Consider the following 26475-nt stretch of genomic DNA (forward strand, 5'->3'; position numbering starts at 1 on the left):
ATTAAATCAGTACCATTTCTTGTGGAGCTTAATAGTGAGGTTGTTTTTAAAAATCTATTTCACTTTGAAAGATTTATGTTCTGTCCTTATCACCTTCTGCCATCTCTCATCTTCAACTATAGGAATAAACTAAACCTTAGCCTGCAGACTGTTTCACCTAAATGGAGTCCCACTGAAAAGAGCATGAGTTTCTGAAAAGCAGTTTGCAGAGCTACAACATATATCATCTAGTCGAGGTTCTAGTCTAGAACTACAATCTAGGCAAATTCATATCGTTAGAGGATGTAAATACAAACTGCAAAACGGTCTCGGAGCAAAGGAGTGTGCTGACACTCAATAGAAAAAGTAAAAGCCTTATTTTCACCATATTGTAACACTATGTTCAGACGCTACCTCACCGATTAACACTTTCCCCCCACAGAAATCAACCAGCAAAGCCCCTTTAAAAGCACGCCTAATTTAATGCATCAAGACTACGTTCTGACTCTAACACAAACTCACTATTTCGCTTATGTATGCTTTAAATGAGTATCCTCTCCCGTTCGAAGGGCTGCAGCGCTGAGAACTGAAAGTGAAACCGCTCACTCCCTGCCAAAGCTGAGAAACGCCAACAGTAAACAACCAGCAAGTGCCTTTTAAAATTTGCTCTGTGCTTTGGCAATAACCTGAACGATGCACTAGTAGGATGCACAGAGACAGGCGTGGTTTAAACCCACGGGTTTCAATCGGTCTTGTCCCAGCAGCCGCTGTTTAGGTCTGTTACTGAAGGATTTGGGGTGCCCCATGAGCCAAAAACCAAGGCAGAAGCAGTGGAAGGCACCAGTCCTTCGGCAGCCGGACGGCCCGGGGCATTTGTGAGATGGTGGGGACGCGAGCCACGGGCCCTTGCGCCTCTCCGCCACGACAGGCCAGGTCGCGGCTCCTGCCCGGCCTTCGCGCTGACCGATTTCCAGCCTCGGCACCGCCACAGGCGAGTAACTCCACTCCAGTCATTTATAGTACTGAAACACTACTCCCCCCCCCCCGCCCCGTCGCGGGCGATCGCCGCGCCCGGCGGTACTTACGGCGTACGGGTTTTCCCTCCTTCAGCCAAACCCCGGCCTGCGGAAGCCGGCTGACAGGCCCCTAATAGCGGCGCTCGGGCTCCGCCGCCAGCCGCCGCGGCCCTCTCGCGCAGCCTGCGCCGCCCCGGACGCGCTGCGGCCCACGGCGGCCGCGGGCCTCGCTCAGGGCGCCGCCGGCCGCCGAGCCCATGGCGCGGCCCGCCGCGTCCCCCGCCCCGGCCCCTGGCGCTCCCCGCCCGGCGGCGGGGCTCCCCGCGGGGGGATAACGCCCCACGACAGCGGTCGGGCAGGCCGCTAGGCCTGCCCCGCTTCCCTCCGCGCCACCCGGCCGGTGCTCTCGCGGGAGGAGGGGGAGCGGCGGGCAGCGAGGGCCCGCGGGCCTCGCCGGCGCGGCCTCAGCGGCGGAAGGGGGTTTAGGGGTACCCCCAAAAGCGGGCTGCTGTTGGGGGAAGAGGCGAGAGACGGCGGAGCAGCTCGGCGTAACCCCCCGGCGGCATGGCACCACCGCTGCCAGAGAGGGGATTACGGCTGAGCTGGGTTTTAACGTAATTAAAAAAAATAATAAAAATCCCCTGATGACTAGCCTCTCTCACATCCCCCAAAGGGATAGGAAAACGGGAACGCTGAAATACCAAATTGTGAACAAATGGCAAGAATATCGACATTTTAGCCTGAGCCTTCCTCACCTGAGCACCTGAAGCTCTCCCCAGCTCTAGCAGGGTCAGGTTGAGGGGAGGGCAGAAAAAGGGAAATGAGGAACAAAAAATTTGGCATCAAGCAATCGATCATCAGAACTGACTGTAACAATGATTCTGTAAGTCTTAGCTTCTTTTTATACTTCTCCATTCAGGTTTTAAAAGTAGAGCATAGAGTTATTTCCAGGCGTTTGCAAGACAGAGTGAGCTGGCGTTGTAATTCAGGAGCATGGCACACGCAGCTCCTCCCCTCGGGGAGGTTTTTACATCAGTGAATGCTACAGTGAAATACACCCACATTGATTCCTTAAAAAGGGTGTGAAGGGACTCCAAAAAGTTCGGGATGCGCCCCCCCCCCCAAAAAAAAAAACCCCCACCAACCCAAAAAAGAGAAGAGGCTAGTCTTCACATTTACATTTCTTGGACTGAAAAAAGAATAATAATAAAAAGAAAGAGTTAAATTCCCTCCTATGGACATGCATGACTCTGAACGAAGCTAGCAGGAGCAGTGCACACGTACTCAAAAGAGATTTCTGCTTTAAGCCATTCCTACATGTATAACCAGGTATTAGTGCCCGGCCCAGTGACAGCCGTAGTACCGTGCTGTTCTGTTGCTAGAGGCAGGGCTTCTGCATTCCCAAAAGAGGCACAAGGAGAAAAGCCCAGCAGCTTTGACCCCGACCCCAAACTAGAAGCAGCATTAAAGATTGTATTCATGATCACCCTGATACCTGTGAATATTGAAATATTAAGATCAATTCAGGCAATTAGAGCCATTGCTCAATAGATGTAACCAAACAAAAGGGAAACTATTGTAACTGAGAAAATAATTAGTTGTAAGATAACAAGCTCTGGAACAATCTCCTTTTAAACAGCTCAGCCTTGGAAGAACAGATGCGCAAAGATAAGAAAGTTACAAGGTGATCACAAAACCAGCCTTGAGGGATAAGGTATACGTGATACCAGGGCTGAGTCTGAAGACCCCCGACGACCACCTGGAGATGCCAACAAACATGCGCGAAAGACATTAGCATATGCTAACGAGTTCCCGGAAAAGCCACGAATGTGGCTACTCGGAAATATACTGAATATGTATATTAACATTGTATAAATACTTGCTAGTTTTGTCTTTTGGGTGTGCACGTTAGGTAGAGTTATCCCCCGTGCACCCAGCGCTGCAATAAAGAATGCCTGCTTTCTAAAACTTCAAAATAAGTCTCAGAGAGTGAATTATTTTGCCGCTTTCTGGTAGCAACCCCATCTCAAAACCTGCCATCTCTACCCTTCATGCAGGGTCCACCAACCCCCAGGCACGTCCAGCCCCCCGGCCAGGGACCCGCACCTGGTCTGTCTGACAGCCCCCCACCTTCACGCTCTCCTCTGCGCAGAACCGCCACCTGAGTGGAAACCCGGTGCCGGCTCCCACGGTGCTCGCATCCCCTCTGGCCACAGCCACCTTCCCGGGTGCTGTCCCCCGAGCGGGAGCTCTCACCTGCCCCTCTCCAGAACAGACACGCGCCTCCCTTTGCTCCCAGAAACATCCAGGGCTGTGGATACGGGTAAGGTTCACAGGTCACACATAAAGACCCATACACGTGGCTTGCTTCCGGAAAAAAAAAATGTAATACAGATTAAAAAAATGGTTTTAGTCCTATTTTATAAAACCTGATGAGGTGTTCAGAGAGAACATGATGACTGTTCGCAGAACTGGATGGGCAAAGGACAGGGGACCATGAGATTCACATGACCTCAGCAACAGTATTATCTATACATCGGCGGTACTAACCACTCCTTTGTTACCCGGGTTTTAATTTGGCTGTAACACGGCCCCGGTCTGACCGCAATCACAGCGGCAATGGCGGCTGCCACACTGAGCCCTGCTCCTGCTGACGCCGGGCTGAGGGACCGCACCGAGGGGGCTGGAGGCGGCCCCTGGAGCCCGGACATCGCCGCCTTCCCTCGGCTCTCGCACCGGAGCGGCGGCGGAGTGCTGGGCCGGGCCTTAAGCGCAGGGGCGGAGGCCGGCCGGAGCAGCGAACCCCTCGGGGCGTCGGCACCGTCTGCCGAGATCGCCCCCCGGGGGAACTACACTTCCCGGCAGCCTCTGCTCCGCCACCGTGCGGGACCGGCCTGGGAAAGTGCCGCTCCCCAGCCGGCGCGGCCGCAGCCCAAGAGTGTGTCGCCCGGGGACTACATTTCCCAGCAGGCAGCGCGCCGCACCGCTGCAGATGGGAGAGCGGCTGCGGGGCTGCGGTGCGCGCTGGGACGGGTAGTTTGCGCGTCCGGCGCCCGCGCCTCAGAGCGGCCCGTGCGTCAGGCGGCGCTCTGACCTTGCGGGTTTGTCTGGTCGTGTGTCTCCGCTGCTCCCGGTCCGCCTGCCCCTCACTCGCCGGGAAGATGGCTGCCGTACGCAGGGCCCGCAGTTACTCCCGCTGCGTGGTGCGCTTCTCCGACCGAGAACTCTGCTAATTTCCCCCCGCGGGGAGGACACACGGATCGAGCAGGGGGGGCAAAGACCCCCGGGACGGGACAGCGCCGCCCGAGCGTTGGCAGCATGGTGAGCGGGCCCGGGCCGGCCGTGCCCTGCTCCCCGCTGCAGTGCGGCCCAGGGCTGGGGGTGTGTGTGTGCGGGCGGGGGTGTGTGCGGGTGGGGGCGAGGCACCGGGCGCCCCGCGGGAAGGTGGTGGCCGTGGGGGCTCGACCGCCGTGGCAGGTGCGGGCGGAGGGCGGCCCGGCCCCGCCCCGCCGCCGGGGGAGACTGAGGGGGACGGCGGCGGCAAGGGGTGTGTGCCCGGGGGCGGAAGGAGCGGCCCCCCGAGCCGTGCCGCTGCCAAGCAGCCCTGCCCTGTCCGCCTGCCCGCGGCCGCCGGGCACCGGGTGATGCCTGTGGGAAGTGTGCCGTGATCCCACCCCGGATAACTGTGCCGCAGGGAGACGCGGCCGCCTTCTGCAGAGGGTTTGGGGCTGATGAGTGGGGCTGCTTGAGTCAGGACCGTAGAAACACTGTGTCATTACAGATGAGCATCCCCTGTTTTTCTCTTTTCCCTCAAAAACCAGATGGCATAAAGTCACTTGTAATTTAAAACAGTTCCGTGGACCGGGCACTCTACTTATTTCAGTTTGTGATTTAACATAGCAGAAATATTGTTTGGTTTGGTATTGCTTTTCTGATGGCACCTCAAAATGGATTCAAGTATCCACTTGATATTGGATACTTGGTTGTTCAAAGTTAAGCCATTTATATCATTCAGGAGCTCGTAAAACTCCTTACCACTGTGATTAAAACTCTTTATTTTTGAATACGTTGTTGCTTCTACCACATTGACGTAAAAATGGAGCAACTTCCTCATTTTCTTATAAAACCAAGAAGAGCGTTAGCTGTTGGTCACTGTTTCACTCTCTCATGGTTGTTCATTCTTTAGTTCTGTACAATACACATGTAGCCCTGTTCAACTGGTGACAGTCACCTTTGAACTGTTTCTGATCTTGGCTTTGTTTTGCTGAAACAAAGATCCAAATTATTAAAGGACTTGACATTACAGACAGTTTAGTAAGTGATTGATGTGCTCTGAGGAAATCAGCATGCAATTATTGATTGCAAAACAGTTAAAACTAAGCTGTGCAAATAAGCTAGTTTTGCATTTGGCAAATGATTTCTAAAGCTTTGCAAACAAATCAGAGTCAAATTGACTCATCTGACTTCTTTTTACAGGTGGCAGTCTAATTCAGATATTTACTTTTGACATGTTGACCTTTTGGTGGCTTGACTGGCTACCACTTTTCTCATGGAAAATTACTTGAGCTGATCAGTACACACTAAGGATGTCTCACTTTCCAGCAGGATAAAGTCACTGTTCCATATGACAACTGACATGTAGTGGGAGGAAGGCCGACAGCATAAAGATGAACAGGCTAGATTTATCCACTAAGTAGCAGTTACTGTACAATGTTCGGTGAACTTCAGAAACTATAACTACAATTTAAGTATTATCAGAGTGAGGCCAAGGAGCCAATTTTTACAAGTTACAGCCTGCTTTGGATGTGGTCTCATGAGCTGTCTGCTAGTGAAGATCCTTGCTTCAGCTGTACCTGCATTTACTCATTCGTTCCAGCAAAACCATAGGGCTTCAGCAGATTAAATAAATAGTGGAAAGGTTGTTATTAATGATCAGTTTTCCAGTCCAGTTAGCCACACAGTAGCAATGTGAATGAATTGCTTTACTGGTAAATTTAGAGGGATGGTCACTTATGCTGTCACGGCTGCCAGAAGACAAGCCTTTGATAGGAGAGACTTCAGATCACACATGTAGTCAGTATAGAGGAGGTAATGACAAAATCAACTTTATGATGTTTTTTGACAACTTTCAGGCTGTGGACTAGGTCTTCATGGTATGGTGTATTTTCTGTTTGGATTGAGAGGACATTTAAGTTTTAAAGAACACTGAATGATGTTTTCGAAGCAGTTGGTCCAGAACCATGATTGACTCAGAAATGAAGAAGAAGTAGGGCAGTTGAACAGAGGTGAGGGGAGGAAAATCAAGATTCTTGAACAGGTTACTGCAACAAAAAGTTTTTGAACATGGGGTAAACTTTAGCCAGCTTCGTAACCTTCTAAATAATTTTAAATTAGTTTATTTACAGACTTCATGAGTTAAAGGTTTTAATGGGTGTGTCTTTATGCACAAGAAGATAGTGTGTTGATTTTGCTCAGAACTAACTTTACTAGTCTCTGCATTTTGCAGATAAAACCAGGCTTATTCTGCCCAGACTGAGAGCTGACTGGACATAATTCAGCTGCAAACCAGAAGCCTTGCACTCTGTGCAGGCAGAGGTAGGCCTTGTTTGTGTCAGCCCAGTGCAGTAATAAGGCAGTTACAAGACATCCAATTCAGTGCTAGCTCGTTCCTAGGCTCTCTCTGTTTGGCCAGTGTAGACATAATCCCTGTATGCTAAAATAATGTGGTGATAGGACTGCCGTAACTCATAGGACGTTAACTGTCTGCAATCAAATTCCGGACTCAAAACCCATGAAATTTGTAAGTTATTTACTCCTCACTCAGATTTAACGTTGCTTGTGCTTTAGAGCTTACCTGTTTTCTCCACCAATAAATTAAAAATGTACAGCCTTAAAATCAGAGTCTAGAAACAGATGCAATATCTATTTACTTTAACCAGCCAACACTGTCTACATTATCAACTGCAACAGATAAATTGATTGAGACATCAGTGAAAACACGTTTACAGATGACAAGACAGTAAGCTTGTGGTCATTTGGGGAACCGGAGACAAGTGCTACAGCTGGACTCTAGGGAGGTGCTTGTCACAAAGACATTTAACGTTGCCTTCCCATCAGGTTTGCCAGTGTTCTGTAGTTTGATCATGAGCTTCCAGGTGCCATAAACATTTTCTAAATTTTCTGAATGCAGGAATGCTTTGACTTCTGCACTTTGATTGTGCAGGAGATAGAGATTTTTTTACGAGAACTTGGAAAAATCTCACTGTCAGAATGTCACTTGAAGTCTTTGAGCGCTATCTACCACAGGAAGGAGTGGGAAACAAAAGACTACATGTGGTAATCTTAATGCCAGATTTACCTTCTTATAATCTCACTTTGCATTATGTACTTGCAGAATGGTAGAAAAACTAGGATGCTTCAGCTGCAGGAAGAACTTTAAACAAATGTCTTAGTCTTTGTTGAGGGTTTTTTTTTTCCTTAGTGGCATCTTGCTGCTGTTGTCATTGTAGTAGCTTGTCACTGATGCTTAGAATTAGTTTTCCGTGTTTTAGTATAGATTCCATAAATCTCAGTATATTTATGAAAATTTATTTGTGTCTTTTTAAGTTTTGGTCTTAAACTGGCTGTCTAACTCCTATGTGGCGCCCTGTTAAGTTTAGTTAAAGGTCTTATTTGTTTAACCTGTCTCATAGCAGTACTGTAAATAAAACCAGCTGTCAAAATCTCATGCTAGCTTTTTATTTTCTTTTACAATGCATTTCTTGTTTAGTTTCACATGTAGTTTTTGAGATTGTCCATATTGTCCCATAATTTTCGAAAAGTATCTGTTGTTACTCAAACCACTAGTCTTTTTGCGCTTTTGTAAATATTAAACAAATCAAAACTGCTGGTTATCTTTACAATGAGAAGATAGTAATTAAATTTTAGCTTCTTGTATGAAGCACACTACTGTTTAATACTGAAGCTTTGGTTCTGTGCTTTGACTTAGACACTGAATGTATTTATGCAGGTATTATGGCAAAATACTGATGCATGTAAGCCTTCAAGCGATATATAACTAATCTGTGTTGTATTGATGTGACTGAAATGCAAACCCCAGCTTCACTGGGTTAATACCAAAGTGCAAACAATATCAGTAATTTTAAGATTAATTTTTATCATCAATTAAGATTGATTGGTGGGCTGGGTGGGTAGGATGGGGGAAAGGGGAGTATGCTTAAATTTTTTTTAAATGAGTGTCCATGACAGTCGTGCTCTGTGAATGTGCTGTAGGAACTTATGCAGACTCTATAATCACCTTTGACTGCTCTCTACTAGGCAGAAGCTGAAGAAGATTGTCACTCTGATTTGGTAAGAACCGATGACAATGAAAGATCAGGTGAAGCAAATCTTCAGGTATGTCTCTCATGCTAGTGTTTTTTTACAAACGCAGTACTGCTGTAATTTAAGCTGCATTACTAATGCTCATTTAGTTACCACACATTTGTTGATCTGACAAGTGCTTAATCTGTCTGCCCCTCCAAAAGTGAAATAGATAAATTTTGCATTGTGTTCCAAATGTCAGATTCAGTCTTTGGTTATCTGTGTAGATGAAAAGAAAGTTTGTGGCAGATTTAGAATTTCTCTGAAGAACTGTAGAAATCGGACAGCTGTTTCTGTATGGATCAAATTCCAGTTTAAGTAGTCACTCTGTTCTGGAGCAGAAAGTTGATAAAAGCAGTCTGATAGAAAAGTATGCTCTCTTACAATACTAGATTTCTGTGTAGTTGCTCCCCAGAAGTTGTAATGATTGCAAGAGACATGTAAAGCGTAACTTCAAAGATGCTGAAAAAAGGCATGGCAAGAATTATAACTTGTTTCACAATCTTAGTCCTTTCTTTTTAAAAGAGACGGGAGTGTAAGGTCTTATTTGTATACTATATAAATGAGAGCCTTGATTGTCATAAAACTTAGTATACTTGTATACAAAAAATTAGATTTTCTAAATTGTAATTTCAAGAGCTAATTGACTTCTTGCTTAAGATAACTGTGCATAAACAAGAACAAACACCATCTCTAGAAAGAATACTTTTCTGTGGAGTGTTAGATCATAACCATAGTACTAACAACCACTTCTTGAAACTACGAATTTTTCTTCTGAGGTGAACAGTCCAGATAAAAGGACTGATGTTATTGAATGAGATTGAACAAGTACTTGTGCACATTTTTAAAAAATTGACTATACAACAATTGCTAAATCTCTGTGTCTAAACTCTCTGAAACCATTTAAGACTTGGAAGTATAAAGCATAGTTTTGAAATTCTTTTTTATGTTTGTACTTTATAATTTCTCTTCAGAATATGTACTGTCTGAATATGTGATACTAAATCAGAATTAATTGTGGTTTTTAGGCAGAGCTCCAGATGTTCAGAGCTCAGTGGATGTTTGAGCTTGCCCCAGGTATGAGTTCTAGTGGGTTGGAACCTCTGCCATGCAGAGCATCTTCAAGAGGACCTGGAGTAAAGTCTGTAGATGCCAGAGGGAAACAGGAGATAGCAAAAGAGGAAAAGGTACAAAAAAATAGATGTATAACTTTGTGGGGGTCTTGTGTGTGTTAATATTGCGGTATAACTATCCTAAAAGCTAATGCTGAATTAAATCTAGAGCAACAACAGAGTTGATTAACCTGTTGTCTCCATACTATTGTCTATCCATAATCCTACACTGATTTTTCTAGTTTTTATGCTTGGCTTTGCATTACCTTCCCAGTCTGCTTTCTGAAAGACTGTAGGTAAGGGGCTGCAGCAGGAACATGGATAGTTTGTTGACTGTGAATTTCATTTATGGCTTGTAGCACATGAATATGTCTTCTCACTCTATTTTTGGAATAATTTTATTCATCTCCTTCACAGGGTACAGTAGATAAGATGAAAAATAATTCTAAGTCAAGTGACAATGCACTTCTGTTTGTAAGGAATTTAAGAAGTGTTCTATGTAATTTATTGTGCAGGCAAAAGAACTTTTCCTGAAGGCAGTGGAAGAAGAACAAAATGGGGCCCTTTATGAAGGTAATACGGCAGTCTACAATGAACACCCTTATTGCAGAGGAATCTAACACTCTGATATTTGTGCAAGACTGCATGATGCCAGTGAACTTAAACTTCAGGCTAATAGTAATTTGAGAGCTCAATTATTCGGATAAGCAAACAAACTTGCTATAAAAGGAACCGTCATATCACAGTTCTAAGGTTGAGGTGAAGCTAAAGGGAGATCAAGAAAAGAATGTCTAGCTTTCAGACAAAATGACAGTATTTTGGAATCTAGCAATGTAATGAAGCACTGGATTGCTTCTTCATATAGCGTGCTTCTTTATGTGACTTTTGTAATAGTAATTAAGCAGAGCAGTTTACTGTGTTTCCTGTGCTCAAAGTTTTCCTCACTCCACTTGGAACTACTTAGCCCATGGAATGTTTTGTTGTTTGTTTTTTAATTTACACAGCATGCTAAGATAGCTTCTTTAAGAATTCCTGAAGTGAATGTTTAAATCTGGTAGTCTTATTTTGTGAGGTTTGCCATAAATATTTAAGATGCTTAGGTTGCTTGCCCTCTTGCTGTCAGCACTAGCAAAAAAGGAAATTCAAAGTTTTCTTCCTCATATTTAGCTTTCAGAATACATAGATTAAGAAGCCCATCTTAACTTCAGGTCTTGTAGGTCACTAGTGGAGATACCAGGTAATAACTGGCAACTCAGTTATTATGATGAGTTTTCTATTTCCTTCATTAAAAAAAAGGAACACAGAACGTCTGTTCCATCTTGCTCATTCACTAGAGGTTTTGGCCACTGTGGTTAAAGTGCAGGTGCAAGATATGCAAAACTGAGAGTAGTCTGGAAGCTCCTGAACTCAGCCACCTGTTGAATACAAAATTTCCTTTCCACCATGGGAGTTTTCCTTCCCTTGCAAGGGATTTCTGGTTGTTGTTCCGGATCTCAAATGAACTGAGAGGAATGTGAGTCCCCAGTAGGTAATAAAATGAGTTGGTTCAGTTTCTAATTTATTACATGTTTTTACAGGGCAAAATTACTTTAGGCTAAGGTATTTTGTGTGTTGGGTATAGAATTAAATGCTCAGTAAAAAAAGACATCCGAACTAAATCTGATACATAATCTACCATTTAGGAAAACTTGTAGTAGATTATGAAGGTTTTTTCATACCAATAGTTTCCAAGTAAATTAAAAAAAAAAGCGAGGAAAGCCGTCTATTTAAGCATTGTGTATATAAAATGAAAACTATAGCTTCATCTGCTTGAGTGCACTCCTTATATGTTAAACCCAGCAGCAGAGATGTAGTAACATCTAACAGTTGCATTCACAAGGGTGTTTTAGGCATCTGGATCGCATGAGTATGAATTCATTCTTTCTCAGTTTAATTTGATGCGACAAACAAAACAAAACTGTTTCTACACATATATCCATATGAGACCTTAGAGACGTGGTCCTACGCCAGACACAGATAAATTACTGAGCACATGCTGGGACATCTGTTTACAGACCACACTTCTATCTGCTGACCTGGCCCAGGTCACCAGAATCCAAGTGACATTTCAGCCTGCTTCTGAAATCTGCTGATACCTGATGTTTGTGAGACAGTTACATGCAGCAGCATGTTCATGTTGAAGTACAGTACAAGGCCTTGCTGCAAGATTAAATGCTAAAGTTGAGACTGATCTCTGTTTAGCTGGCTGCTGGTATTCCTCATCCTCACCAGCCAGAGGATACTACTTGTCAGTCACCAACCCTGACATGAACTCAAGGAAACAGGATCACTTACTTGCCCTAAACTCAGGCTTCTCAGACTCATTAGTGTGTCAGATTCTGAGCTCCAAACTCACATGTTTTATTTTGGGTTTCATTTTGGTTTTAAGGGTCCAAATTGAGGGAGAGTTGCCCGCTGGTCTTGGTATCGCCATGTCAGAGTACAAAGAGATATATAAATACATATATGATCTTAATGCCGATATTAAAAAATACTCAATGTGCATACAATTAATCCCCTTAAATTCAGAAGGATCCACAGAGTTTACTCAGAAGAAAGACATTCTGCAGCTTAAATAACAGTTCTTTCCCACAGGGTGATTTTCCTGGGCCTGTTTCCTACTCAGTGTTTGTAGCATCTTTGGAGTGTTAAAGGCAGAAGTACTTTCTCTGCATGCTAGAAAAAGCCCGATTTGTCAATTTTTCCTTCACGCCCTATAGTCTTGTGCTTGCTGCATAGCTTTTTGAAAAGGCTGCCTTTCTCCAGTCAGGTTCTTCACCCTCACTGTTTTGAGTGGCTTGCTTCTGTGCCTTCTGTAGTTTCCAGCGTTTTGCCACAGTAAAATTTCCTTAGTTTGTGTCTGTTGTAGATGTTTTAAAAGTACAACAATATTTTGTTGATCTTTCTGACCTTTATAATGTTATGTATGTCTGAATGACTGTCTGTACTACACCAGGTACCTGCGTCTTCTTACAAATTCTCTTTCACGTTCCTCAAGGTTACTTAGGAATGTAGTGTCTAAAATCTTTACCGCTTGTTGAGAAAGCTTCTTAAGTGCTGGGAAACAAAATCGGGACTTTGTAATGTTTTAATGTAAACTTTTGTACTCCGTAACTGAATTTGTAGTGGTTGAAGTAAATCTGTAAAAGCTGAAACACATCTGAGAGAGCTCTTTCATGTACCGAAAGAGTACATGAAGTTTTTAGTTTTGAAAATAGGTGCTTAATATGCCTCTCTCCTGTATTGAATCTAAACCTAATCAGTTTAGAATAAATAAGATTTACTAGGCAAAGGCCTTTTCCACCTTTTTAATGCTTTTAGCTGAAGCCATCTCTCTGAAAAAAAACCTTTGCTTTGATAAGCTAGTCTAGGCATCAGACATGTTTAAACATTAAATCTTTATTTTCAGCCATCAAGTTTTATCGTCTAGCCATGCAACTTGTACCCGACATAGAGTTTAAGATCACCTATACACGGTCCCCAGATGGTGATGGAGTTGGAAAGAGGTGGTAAGTATGGCAGTTTACTAATTAAGTGCATAGGAGTACTGAAACCTGAAATTTTGTCTCTGAAGCCTGTGAATGCTCTACAGTGATACGCAGTTGTAAGTCTTTTAACATTTGGAAAACTTGTCTACTTTCATTTGAGTAGACTGCTTCATATAAAGTTTACAGATGCATTAGTCCAAGGAGGATTTTTCTATGCTGTAGTTCAAAGATGGTAACAGGCTTGTTTGGAGCTAGTTAAATTCAAGTGGAAGGATTACAAATAGTTCTGTTGTTACTTCAAACAGAAAAAGAAGAAAGCATCAGTCACTTCATGACTTTTTACTTCTGATTTTCAGTTTTATGAGTTATATGATTAGGATCATCTACAAAATTGTAGATGGCAAAAAGATCAATTAGTGAAAGCTTTGTACCATGGAATAAGCATCGTAATTAAGCAAGGGAGTATACTACTGTCCTTGTGCTAACACAGCCAAATGGGAACATTTCCAATAAGTAGAGCAGTACATTTAGAAGCTCATAGATTGTAATCTGAGTAGTCTACTCTCTCATCATTACAAGCATCAGAATACCCCTAGCCTCAACATGCCAAATGTGTAGTGGCTTAAGGTTGACCTACCTTGAGCCCGAGACTTAAGTTTGAGGACAGGATTCAGGTTAGGGCCAAAACTTCTGGTAGTGTAGTGAAGACAAGCCTATGAAACAGAGCTTCCAAATTCACTGCTTACTGGTAGCAGCCATAGATGCTACTCGTAGCAGCCATAGATACTGCTGATAGCTACAGGAAACCAAGAGTTTTAAAACTGAGAATAAAAGAGGAAAGTACAGCCATGTCTGTTTGGTATTACTAGCTCATCTTGTTGCCCCAGGGCAGTACAGCTTCAGTGCAGTAGTTAGCTTATCTTACTTTCTTTTATATTTAGTCGAGTGCTTTATTTACATCCGTTACTTTTAGTTTCTAAATGCATTGCTACCGTGAATTCTTCGCTGTGCATTTGTGCACTAGGAAAAATACTGGATGATAAACTACAGTCACGAAAAAATCTTGGTTTTCTTATGCTAAAATAAAAAATAATCCTAATTTTCTCTATTCCCTTCATTAAGCCTCTCTGTCCATCTGCCACTTAGTGTTTCATTCAGTTTTGCAAGTATTGCTGCACTGTCCCCAGCACTACATGACAGTGATGTAAAAACAGCCAGTACTCTTAATTGTTTAAAAGCACTATTTCCAGAGGTGTCTCTTTTAAAGAGATTCTAGTTGTGGTGGCTTTGCTTTCTGAATTACCGTTTTAGGTCTTTCATGCAATCTTGGTGAGAAGAAACAAATTACACAATTACATTTGTAAAAACAATTTACAGCATGGCCTGTAAGTACTGGGACTGGCCATCATATTCATCAAAATAAAGGAAGGTATGTTCAATGCAATATCTTACTATGGTCTTAGTTATGACAGGCCCAATCATAACTGTCTATTCTACAATACTTTAAAACCCATTGGTAGGTCTGCTAATTGCTTGCTTAGATTCTCAGCTCATTGTATTAAGCTTGTTTAGAGTAGAACTGAGTAATATTAAAAAGTGACTGGAAGATCTCTTGGCTAGCTTGTATGCCACCAGGTCAGGGGAAATAAAGTGTTTTGTGATGAGATCAAGGAGAGTTGTTTAGTTTGTGGTTACTTGGTGCAAGGAAGCATGCACCTGTTAAAGGATTATATTATGACATACAACTTTAATTTAATTTTTTTAAATGTGGTAATGTTCTTTTATTGCGTAGTAATCCTTCAAGTTTACTGACGAGTAGCAAGCATATTGCTTCTGTTCTGCGATCTTGTTCTTGCTCCTGAAATTTTTTGTCTATTTGCCTATTTGCAGAATTGGTAAAAAGTAGTTTTCCTAAAGGAAAGTTTTTCTCTATTACTGATGAAGAAACCCACTGAGGATCACTCTTGAGTGAATAATGCAAGAGTTTAAAAAAAAAAAAAGTCCTTAATTGTTTTCAGTGTCTTACATTGTGACAAGGATTACAAAATGTAATTTTCCATCAATTATAATAATTTATTTTCTGCATATGACTTATGCAGAAAAGTAAACACAAAAGTAAACAAAGTAAAACATCAGATTTGTCTTTTCATGGTGTCAAGCAATTCTTCAGTGACTTCACTAAAAACAGTGAACAGTGAACTCTCAAATCCAAAAAGAAACTGGAATTGGAATTAAATGAAAAAAAATTTGTTACTGTCAGATGTGTTCCAGTAAAATCTAAATGAACTTGATAGGATTGCAGTGCTTGTTTTATCATATGATGAAACGAAATTGCTTTAAAAACATACAGGAAACAACTATATTGAACGAGGGGTAAGACAGCGGATTGATGCCAAGGTAAGGACATCTGTTGGTATGTTTTGTCCAATATCACAGCGTTGGCATTCCCTCTTTTCTAGTGTTGAGGATAACAAAGAGGATGACAAAATGGCTGATCTCCTGTCGGATTTCCAGCAGCAGTTAACTCTTCAGGAATCTTCAGTCAAACTCTGTCAGCCTGAGGTTGATGTCAGCCAGACCCATATCTCAGGTATGAGTTAAGATGCACTGTAAGAGTTCAGAGGCAAATTTATAGAGATATTTCACTCTGACTTTATTAAAACATGTCTCCTTCATTCTAAAGCCATCTTTAAAGAAACGTACACAGTATCTCTTTTTTTACTTTTATAGTTACATGTAAAGGAAAAAAAAAATCATCAATGAGCCGAACAGATCTTTTTCTCATACATGATTTTGCCTTTATTGCACAAGCTTTTCCATGTAGTACTACTGCTAAGTAGAATTTTTCAGGATCAGAGTCATGCTTAAAAGTAGCAACTTGTAGAAACAGACTTGCTGAAGTAAGTATTCCAGTTTTCTTTCTAGTTAATGTTTGAAAAAGTTAAATGTGAGGTTTTTTGTTTTGGTTTGCAAATATTTATTAAAATTCTTAAGTGAGAGTAAGAGAAAATTGTTCTGTGAAGAATATACATCTTTGCATTTCCTGTTTTTATCTGATTCTGTATCAGATTTTTACTGCAAATATGTGTTCAGGTTCAGCAAGACTGTATGGCATAGCTAGAAAGGCTTTTGAAGGTTAATGATTTTCAGTGCTTCAGTTCTAAGATAGTCATCCCGAGACTTCCTTATGAGATCTAAATTGTAGAGAGATTGTATAAGCTATGAACTCTCTTAAAATCAGGTGCCTCAAAAGCATGTGTGTTTTGCATCCCAAATTAACAATTGCTCTTGGAAATCTTGGCCTGATCTCCTCTGTTCTGCTCAAGGAAGGAAAATAAAGTAAATGTCGCAAGCTGTTCAAGTCAAAACATAAAGAAAATGGGATTTTGTTAAAATTTTATTTTAACAACTGTGGCATTGTACACTTGGGAAAGCATCTTTTCTTTTTTTGCCAGTAAAGTGAAGATGTTATAGACATTATTATAAAGTGATCTCAGGAGATGTCTCTTTTGAGCAGCAACCTTAGTCTCTGTCTAGTTTTATTTTCTACCTTCCTGCTAGTCCTTTGTTCCAGTATCTTGTTTACTGTTTTATAGCAGAGTGAAAACTCTTAAAGTCATGATGTCTGCTTCAGAAGTTAGTAGGCTGGAAAGAATCCTTCTTGGTCTTCACAGTAGTACAACAGCGGTAGACCTTAGCAGCCTAAGCAAAGCTGAAACAATGTGAAGCAACAGATCTGGCTGAATTGATTCCCTGTATTACATTTTACATTCTGTTGGCATTCATGATCTTAGACTACTGGTTAACCCTTAGTACAGAGCAGGATCAGTCCTCTGCTGTGTAACTGACATGCTGAATATATTTACTTCCCTTCCCTAGTATATGAACAGTTTTTCACAGTAATTTGTTTGGTGTGGGGTTTTTTTGTTGTTTGTTTTTTGTTTTTTTTTCCTTTTACAGGAGTAAGACTTAGGACCAAGATAGCATTCTTCACCAGAAATACTATAATATTTTTCCTACAGGGTGTGCCCAGTATCTGAAGCAGTGTCTTAACAATCCCTAGTTTACTAGAAACTTAGAAACGTGGATGGTAATATAGATAATCAAAGGCTGTGGCTGACTGGTGACTTTCAGAGTGGAAAATGTATACCTGTTAGCACTAGTAGCAGATTTTTAAGCCTTTGTATCTCCCATTCTGCAAGACACTAAGAGTTCACATACCAAAGAGCTCCTAAATTGCCAGAGACTGTTTTGTACCTTGTAGCATTAAATACGTCTGCACAACTTTTGTTTCTACTGGAACATTAATTTAATGGTTGCGAATACAGGCAGTAGAGCAAATTTATGACTTCTCAATAATAAAACATAGAAAACTGATGCCGAATGACATGTGTGTACTTTTTATCATGTTAGTATTTGGAAATGTGAAACTTAAGTTTCATCAAATTTTATAGGAAAAACAGCCTTGTTGGATTTGTGAGAGTGCAGCAATGCAGTTTTAAAGAAGCATGGTTTTTTACTAAAAATCAGGATTCTATTAAATTGCAGTCTCTACCCCAGCATTTACAGCTAGTTACTGTTTTATGTACCTTTGTGCCACTCAACTATTTTCTCCATTTGATCTCAAAGCAGTTATACTAAGTAAAATCATCAAGTCTCATGTGCATGTGGTGATACAGTTCAAGCCATAGGCTCTGGAAAGCAGCAGTATTTTAAAAGAAATGAAGTGTAATTCCTGATGGTGTAAGATTAGTAAACAAGATGATACACAACTGAAAAAACAGAAAACTTAGGGAGTCAGAAAATTGTTAGAAAGAATTTTGGCTTCATTTCCCAGGGCTTTCTCATTTAACTTTTAATGCTAGGGAAATTATTATATGATCTTGTGGAGCTTTGATGAGGATTCTGTCATTATCTTGTATTACATTAGAAAAAGTCTTTCAACACAACAGTGCTGTGTAATACCATTTTCAATCACTGGATCTGTACCACAAAAGATAGAGTGATACCATGCCACGTTCATAGGGGATAGTTTGTTCTTAGGACCTCCTATCCAATACTGAACCTGACCTGAGCTTATTTAGCTTGTCATGCAAAAGCAGTAGTATGCTTTGAGGTAATGTTACACACTAGGTCAATTTGAAGAAAATACTGTTTCGCAGGCACTATGGATGTACAATGTATATGCAGAATTTTTGGTATAACACCTTACAGTTGTGGATATTTGTAGTCTAAAACTGTGTTTTATCCTATCATTTTACCATAATGCACTTTAAAACCCTGATTTTTGTTCTTTCATTATGTGACTTTTTTCTAATACAGAGTTACATTTTTAATTAAAGAGAAATTTTTTTTGTTTCCTGACATATGGCTACAATATGAAAAAGTAGGATTTTTTTATGGAAAGTCAGAACTTCAGTAATGGTCAAACCTAGAATTATAGGTAAGCTATTGATTTGCAGGTTACCATCTAACAAGGATTTCTTTTTCTCTTTGCAGTGTTGCCTATGGAAGTACTAATGTACATTTTCCGATGGGTGGTTTCGAGTGATTTGGACCTAAGATCATTAGAGCAATTATCTCTTGTTTGTCGAGGATTTTACATTTGCGCCAGGTATTGTAGATAAGTTATCTAGAGCGAGGCTTCTCTCTGCTCTAAGGAAGAAAAAAGAGCTTTTCTGTGCTCAAGCATATGTAAACAGTATGTAGAGGTGGATAATAAATCCATAGAGCAAAATTGCCTGTGTTGGAAAGGTGATTTTTTTTTTTTTTTTTTGCTTTTAGGCTGTTAAATCATACATGTAGGACTATGTCCTGCTTTGTCTTCCCATGCCAATTTTCATGTTATGCTCCTCACAGTGCTAATCAGCTTTTGAATACACCACTAAATGGTATGTTAGATAGATGACTTCACTGTAATAACAAATGTTGCTGAAAGTCTTACTTGCTCTACCTTGTTTGAAAGTTGCAAGGTCTCCAAAATAATGTCTCTTGTGTTGTCATCCTCATATGGCCACACAGAGAAGTGCCGGGATGCTGCAATGTTGTTGTTCTGTGCTTGGCTGAAAATGGCATTGTGTTCTTGAATTTCACTGGGAGGAGGAAGTGGCTTTCAAATGCTCCAGGACTAAGTAAATTAGTCAATGATTTTAAATTCCGACCTATTGTTGTTCAAGAAAGTTTCTTTCAGTTGCATCCAAGCCAAATAATGGGAGGGTGTTACTTTGATATGTAAAAGCTAAACAAGGTTTGCAGGAAAGTTACGGGATTTGCTTTTTTCTCATTTTCACTAGAGATCCTGAAATCTGGCATCAAGTCTGTTTGAAAATATGGGGCAGGAGCTGCAATAAACTTGTTCCGTATGCCTCTTGGAGGGAAATGTTTTTGGAAAGGCCTCGTGTTCGATTTGATGGTAAGATGTACTTTTGGAAACAGTTTTTTTTACTGCATGTAACTGTGACAGAAACAGTCAGGTGGGTTTGATGTTTATGACGTTTTTAGACCTAATCTGTATTTGTTTGGGCTTTTGAATCTGTAGGACATCTGTAAAGAGAAGGGAAGGGTACAGGGATGAAAATAAAACCACTCACGTATTTAAGTAACAAAAGTAAACTCAAAAGTTTTGAATTATTGGGGTTTTTTCATCTTAAATATTTATGTACTTAATTTTTGTTTGTATGCTTATATCTTCCTTTCCCGTAGGTGTATATATCAGCAAGACAAAATACATACGTCAAGGAGAACAATCTCTTGATGGTTTCTATAGAGCGTGGCACCAAGTGGAATATTACAGGTAGAACTGTAGTACAATGAGTGAGTGAAATGTTTCTCTCTCTTAAGTTCTTTAAATCCAGCCCTTGATATCACAAACATTAATCATTCTGTAAAACTCAATGGAACTACTACAGTGTGCAAAGCTGTGTATATTTTTTGAGTATAGGTCTTAAGAAATAGGATTTATTATGGTTGTTAGAGATGAGCTTAGAAACACATTTTGTCCTCAGTTGTGCCATCTCATGTGGCTAAAACTTAAACAGTAACAACAGTAGTACTTGTCCACAGATTTCTTTGCCCAAATCACTTCTCCTTTACATTTCTGATATAATACTGTTTTCAGTAAAGGGAAAACAAGTGATTATACAGGAATTGTCTTTTATTTGTAACCAACTGTAGATAATCAAGAGGCTACGCTTTCTCAACTTGCTGTGTATACCTTGCCTTTTGTTTCCTCAGCTTGTTTTTCTGCTGTTCTTCATCTTGCTGTTCCCAGCATTTATTGTTCCATTCTGCTGTCCCTTCTGAGACTGGAAACTGTTAATAGAAATCATTGAATCTCATGGCTATTTCTATAGTTTCACAAACATCAGCACGGTATCTGAGTATTGCAAAAATGGATCAGATCTGAGAACCTGAAGAAGTCCATGTGACGTTGTCCATTCTCTGATACTGTAGTTAAGATTTTGTTGCCTTTGTCTAAAATCAGTGCTAGGAATGGAAAAACTTACTTGATGTCAGTTTTGATTCCAGGGTAGCCTTCTTGCTCTGATTAGAGGTGACAAAACTCCTGAACTTCTGCCCTCTTTCATAACTCTTCATAACTTGATCTTTTAATCTTCAAAACTCTCTTTTGATCTCTGATCTCTTTTTTTCTGTTATATCATGTGTGAAAAAATATGTTTTCAAATCCTATTACCTATTAAGTTCTATATCCTTCTGGGAAACATCCTGTGATTTTTTTTTTTTTTTTTAATACAAACCCAACAACCAACAGAAAAATAATGTTTTCTAGGTTTGTATTGTGTAATTATATTTTTGCAGGTATTTGAGATTCTTTCCAGATGGTCAAGTTATGATGCTAACAACTCCTGAAGATCCTCCATCTATAGTTCCTCGCTTACGGACTAAAAATACAAGGTTATTGAAATAAAATATTTAGCTCTACAGTTTTCACCTTGCTTTTACCTGGCAATTCCTATTTACTTTTGTCTCAGATTCTATATTCTGGCTTAGCAAAATGAGTAAAAATACAATGTTATTTATATTGCGTTATAGATGTTTATAGTTCTCTTCTGAGAACTACAAAAAATTTTGATCTTTATGCAAAGATATCTTTCATTTTAAGGTCCTGATAATTGTAATTAGATTTCCTTTGCAGGTTATGTGATCTTAGACTTTTAAAGGAAGTAGATGGAAGAATACATGCTATTAGCTTGGTGGTTTTAGAATCCTTTCAAAGATACTGGTTTGTTATTGACTGCCTTCTCACACTTCCTTGACTGTTTGAAGGAAAGTGAAGGTTTTGGTGGGATATGACTAAATTATTGCTTGATTTCTTTTTGATGTTTGCATGAACTTGTTAAAAATATAGAAAGTTGTTTGTGACTTCAGAACAGGTTTGAGCTGTTCACCAGAAGTCTGAAAATACTTAGTAGTACACTAGGTAAAACTGACTAACTTATCTTTACTGTCCTATCTGGGAAAATTAAAAGCAACCTTCCAAAATGTTTTCATCATTTCATTTCATGAATGAGCCTGGTACTTTACTAAATGGAAATAAAACATTGTTTCCTTGATTATGATAGGTAGTCAGTCTTCTTTTCATTGCTGATATTTGTATTATAAGTACATCACTCTTTTGAGACAGAGAATATTTGTATGTTGTTGAAGCTATCTTCCTCTTAACCTTCCAGAACGGATGCAATCTTGCTTGGCCATTATCGCCTTTCCCAGGAAACAGACAATCAAACCAAAGTATTTGCTGTAATAATGAAGAAAAAGGAAGAGGTTGGTAGCAAAATAGGATAGAGGAAAAACAGTTTAAGGAGGGGGCTTTCTAGTAAGTTTTTTCTCAGACTGAGTATTTTAAGGCACCTGAAGATTTGCATTGCACCATAGAATTAAGATATGAATTTCAGTTTTTAAGTGGTTTAAAATAACATATAAGCATGGTAATTTATCTTACCTTTTTCCCCAAATCTGTAATAGTCTTTTTATTAAGACAAATAAATATCTTGTTCACGTTTGAACAACGGTTCTCCCCCTTAGGCTTAATTGCCATATATGATGCTATTGGGTAGTTTAACATTGTTAACAAACAGAAGGGAAGGATGAGGAGGTCATTTTCTGAGATGAGTTTTGACTGTGTGCAGTTATGTTCCCCAACATTAAATAAAACTAAATAAGCAGCATTCATTAATTGAACTCTGAATGATTTGGTTGACTTATTTACATCACAAAATTTTCAGATTAACAAAGTGTCTGTCAAGAGAAACTTGTGACAAGTCAGAAGTGTTACATTACTTTACAGTGAGTTTGCGTAATTTGGGTGGTGTCCTCCACACTTTCTTTGAAAACTTCTTCCTTAAGTAACATCTAAATTGATGTATTTTCAAGGAATACCAGTACTTGGTTTTAAGTATGAGAGTTTAACAATCTGTCCTCACAGTTACTTAGGCCTCAGGATAAACAGTTGCACTATGTGTTCTTTGTAGGTCATGAAACTTGTTTTCTCTTTGTACAGAAACCAATTGACTACCACAAATACAGGTATTTCCGCCGTGTTCCTGCGCAAGAAACAGATCACAGTTTTCATGTAGGACTACAGTTGTGCTCCAGTGGGCGCCAGAGGTTCAACAAACTTGTCTGGATACATCATTCTTGTCACATTACTTACAAGTAAGTAAACAGAGAGTAAAATCAAAGAAGGATACTTAACTGTAGAAACATAGGTGACATTAATTTGTCCAGTACTAAGTACAGAAGATTTAAAGACTGTGAGACTTATGAGGCTTTAACAAAATGTCCTGAAAAGGGTAACTGGTCCTGATTTGATATATCGTAATGAACTTTTAAGAAATCCCAAGATTTTAGTAACTTTTTATAATGGTATGGGAAGTTTCCTAACTAGTAGAACCACAGTATTTTGGCCATTTAAAGGATTTATGCACAGTGTTTAATGATTTCAGAACTGAATCAGGGTTGAATGACTTAGTGTGGTGCTAGTAAAGGGGTGTGGAAAACATGTATTCATTGAGGTCTATTTATTTTCCTCTGTGGGTGTGCAAGCTAGAAATGTCCGCACCCATCATGTGAGAACTGTAACGCTTACAAACTATATAATCCAGCAGTGCACAATACGGGCATGTGACCAGCTGTTCTGATCACTAACCAAGCAAGAGTCATGGCCACTGTTCTTGCACCTGACACTCTAAATTACTGGCAAGTTGGCTGTTTGATGTTGGCATTTAGGGTGGAGTTAGGCCTTGTCTTCCAGTCTTAATCTCTATATCCAGTATTTTTATAGGGACATAGCTCAGCTATTGAGCTGTGAGTATATACAATGTAGTAAGTAAACTACTGGTGTTTGGGAGTATAGGTAACTTCCATAAACAGAAAAATTGCTTTTATAAAACCTAATATTTTCATACCTTATTTATGAAGAAGTGGAAATATTACAGACATTCTTTTCAGCATGAAGTTTCTGTACTGCTCAGGTTCGTGCTGCACTTCTCAGTATGGTGGTGTCCTTTTGAAACTAGAATAAAGATAAGTGTAAAACACAGCTAGGAGGATGTATGCTTTTTGTCACTCATGTTCAGAAATACTTGGGTTTCTTCTTTTTTAAAGTTTTGTAAACATGTAAGTTTTTGCTGTCACTGTATTCTGAACTCAGGGTTCTAAGTGAAACAAATAAAAGGACTTTTTACTTCAATATTAGTATAGTGACTTGAATGACATCTTGTGCTGTTTCAAGTCTTGGAGTTAATAAGAATGGAAGGGGAAACTGGTTTCTTTGATAATAAAATAGAAGTACATTGTATATAGTGTGATTCGGCCAACATTCAAATGCTTTCAGAATGAGGCAGTATGAAAAGCGCTTACATTCCAGCTGTAGTTTGGTGCATACACTGTACTGTGGAAAATGATTGCATTACTGAGGGACTTAAACGGCAACTTGTGTCTAATTTAACTTTTACAATTCTCTTTGCAGATCGACTGGTGAGACAGCTGTTACTACTTTCGACATTGACAAAATGTACACCCCTTTGTTCTTTGCACGAGTGAAGAGCTTTACTGCATTTTCAGAAAAGCCGCTCTAAGAAACACCTTTTCCTCTCCCAACTCTTGCATGAATAAAAGGTTGTAGCTAATGAGCACTTAAGTTATAAATGTGTATATATCTGGAATATTTTAAAATTCTGGGGAATTTTTTGAAGGCAGTATGTTCTATCTGATTACGAATGGCTGGGGTTTTGTTTTGAGATCAAGCTTAGGAGTATTAAACACCTTTACTTTGTGACAAGAATTTGCTAACAAAGTTTTGTTGTTTGTTTTGGTTTGGTTTTTTAAACAGATTTTTTTAAATCAGTCTGCTTAAAATGTAAGTCTTCGTCCGCCTGGACACTGGTTTGTCCAGAAGGAATTGTTGTAGGAAAATGTCACTGTCCATGGGACAGTGTGCGTGGTCTCTGGTGAAGGCTTGAAATGTGAAGGGAAGAAGGTTGTCTTATATCTGTTAAACTTTGTGACTTAAAAGAACTTCAAATAAATGTTTTCTTTAAATTAAACTTATTTTGTTTGCCTTTAAGATCTGGCATTTTGTCAACATCAACCTTAAGTAAAAACAATCAAGGGCAAGCAAACATGATGTATAAAATCTAACCGCAGAGGTACATCCCCACCAATGCAGTGATGTCAGTTGGTCATAAATGTATTTGATCTTGATAGAAGTTCAGTGGAGCCTGCCTTCTCGACAGGCACAAAGGGGAGAGGGATACAGGCAGTGAGTTGTTCTCTTGTACCGTAGGACGAGTTTGCAGGGTACGTGGCTCTGCTTGGGAAGTGTCACAGTGCAGTAGTGACGTGCTGGTGTGTACTGCTTGTGCATTGGCCAGGTCTGAATGCGCAGGGAAGCAGGGTTCACTTGGATGTGATTGTAATGTGTTCTAACCCTTCATCTAACCTCGCTACAGATGCTGTAAACCTTTCGAGCATTTGTTGTACCAAGACAAATTTTGAGGCTGCTGTAGATGTTCAGGTGCTGTGTACTGCTAATCATGAAGTGTACCTTGAGGTTTGGTGCAGGTACTGTACGCTGCTTCTCCTGCATATGTCGCTTGGGGGTGTAGTGCAGACACTGTAATGCCGCTTATTATATATGTATCTTGGATTCTGAAAGAATTTAAGCTTTTTAGTGTAGTTTTTTTTAAAGATATTTTGCATAATTTACCTTTGAACATCTCGTTTCCAAATACTGACCTGGACTTGAGGACTAAAATGTGAAAGCTGTGGAAAGAACTATACTTGTTCCATAATTTATAAAGTGTATCTTTGCAAGGAGCTACATGATTAAAAATACATCAATAAATCATGATTTTGAACATGAAATCCCTTGCAATTTCTTATTTTGCCAAGAAATCATTATTTTCATACAGGTAAAGATGATTAGTTAGGAGTTACCATGCATAAACTACATGCTAGGCAAGATTGAGAGGTAGAATTAACCTCTTAATGACTTTTTATTATACTACTAACAGGTTATTTGAGGAAAGCAGAGAAGCTTTCAGGTACATGAGTTCTGAATAAGGATGTGTGTATCTGAAACTTCATGCATTTTCTAGCTTGTCTAATGAGACTGCCTACATACAACCCTTCTTTGGCCTATGTCCTTAGACTCCAGTTGCGCTATTACTTCATACAACAGAATGTTTAATAAGGGGTGTGTTGTGTTCTCATTGCTGAAGGGAAAAACGATTGCTTATAGTATTAGTGTCATGTTTTGAAATACTGCCAAGTTTGTAAACAGGGAAAGACATTAGTTACCTACACTTTTGTTGAGCGTGAAAGATAAAGATCTGATTCTGCCTGCAGAGAAATGTCAAAAGTTTTTGTCACAAGAATCAAGATGATACTGATTATTTGTTTAGGAATAGTTTTGTCCACTAACCAGGTTGGATGTAGTAGAAGAGCTTTTCAATTCGAAGCTCTTTTCCCAAGACTTACCTGCTGCTTCTGAGCTTTTCTTTTTTCTTGCCTTGGCCATGTGTTTGAAATGTACTCTCGGTGTAAAGGAAAAACTAATGTCCTGTTATAAAATTAAGAAGTTGATTCAACAGAAGTCTCAGGAAATTATTATTTTAAGATTATGTGAAATATTCCTTCACCAAGAAAATTATGTGAGCCTTGTATTTGTGAGACTGAGCTGCGATTAATATGCTTGTTCCTCTGCATTTAATGATATAAGAAAGTCGAGCTAGTTTTGTCCTTTGAAATGGTTTATCAGCAGATACTGTCTGTTCATATGCAGCTATTAAAATAGTACTTGTTTCAGCAAAGAAATGGATAACTTGTTGCTCTTCCTTCATTCTACCTAGTGATTTTCAATAGTCCATGGTTTTAATTGCTAGAGGCTCTATGTTCTTATAATTTAGTTTTATTGTCCTTTTAATTACCATATAAAGACATTAGTTGGTATAACTA

General features: G+C 40.0%; 2 protein-coding genes across 11 annotated transcripts in view; one reads left to right on the forward strand and one right to left on the reverse strand.

Annotated features, from left to right (window-relative positions):
* Positions 1–3345, reverse strand: part of CILK1 (ciliogenesis associated kinase 1) — a 28643-nt gene extending 25298 nt beyond the window's left edge. For 4 of the 8 annotated variants that reach the window (XR_008576362.1, XM_054820356.1, XM_054820358.1 and 1 more), the window contains exon 1: positions 1065–1253. The gene's annotated coding sequence lies outside the window, so the exon portion shown is untranslated. Of the gene's footprint in view, positions 1–1064; positions 1255–3251 lie in introns of those variants that run through there. The other 4 variants (XM_054820352.1, XM_054820353.1, XM_054820354.1 and 1 more) reach the window with 3 other exon arrangements.
* A 665-nt stretch (positions 3346–4010) lies between these two features.
* On the forward strand, positions 4011–25378 carry FBXO9 (F-box protein 9). 3 transcript variants are annotated; one of them, XM_054820424.1, is made up of 13 exons: positions 4011–4316; positions 8313–8390; positions 9386–9544; positions 9985–10042; positions 12918–13017; positions 15456–15586; positions 18496–18610; positions 19290–19408; positions 19699–19789; positions 20815–20910; positions 21687–21780; positions 22517–22671; positions 23987–25378. In XM_054820424.1, exons 1-13 carry the CDS (start codon positions 4314–4316, stop codon positions 24093–24095), a joined length of 1308 nt encoding a protein of 435 aa, XP_054676399.1. In that variant the 5' UTR covers positions 4011–4313; the 3' UTR covers positions 24096–25378. The 3 variants fall into 3 exon arrangements, with proteins under 3 accessions (XP_054676399.1, XP_054676400.1, XP_054676398.1); XM_054820425.1 differs by having other exon boundaries at positions 8317–8390; XM_054820423.1 differs by lacking the exon at positions 4011–4316 and adding an exon at positions 5466–7331.
* Positions 25379–26475: the final 1097 nt, after the last annotated feature.

The sequence above is a fragment of the Grus americana genome, chromosome 3 (assembly GCF_028858705.1).
Source record: "Grus americana isolate bGruAme1 chromosome 3, bGruAme1.mat, whole genome shotgun sequence".
In the NCBI taxonomy this organism is placed as follows: domain Eukaryota; kingdom Metazoa; phylum Chordata; class Aves; order Gruiformes; family Gruidae; genus Grus; species Grus americana.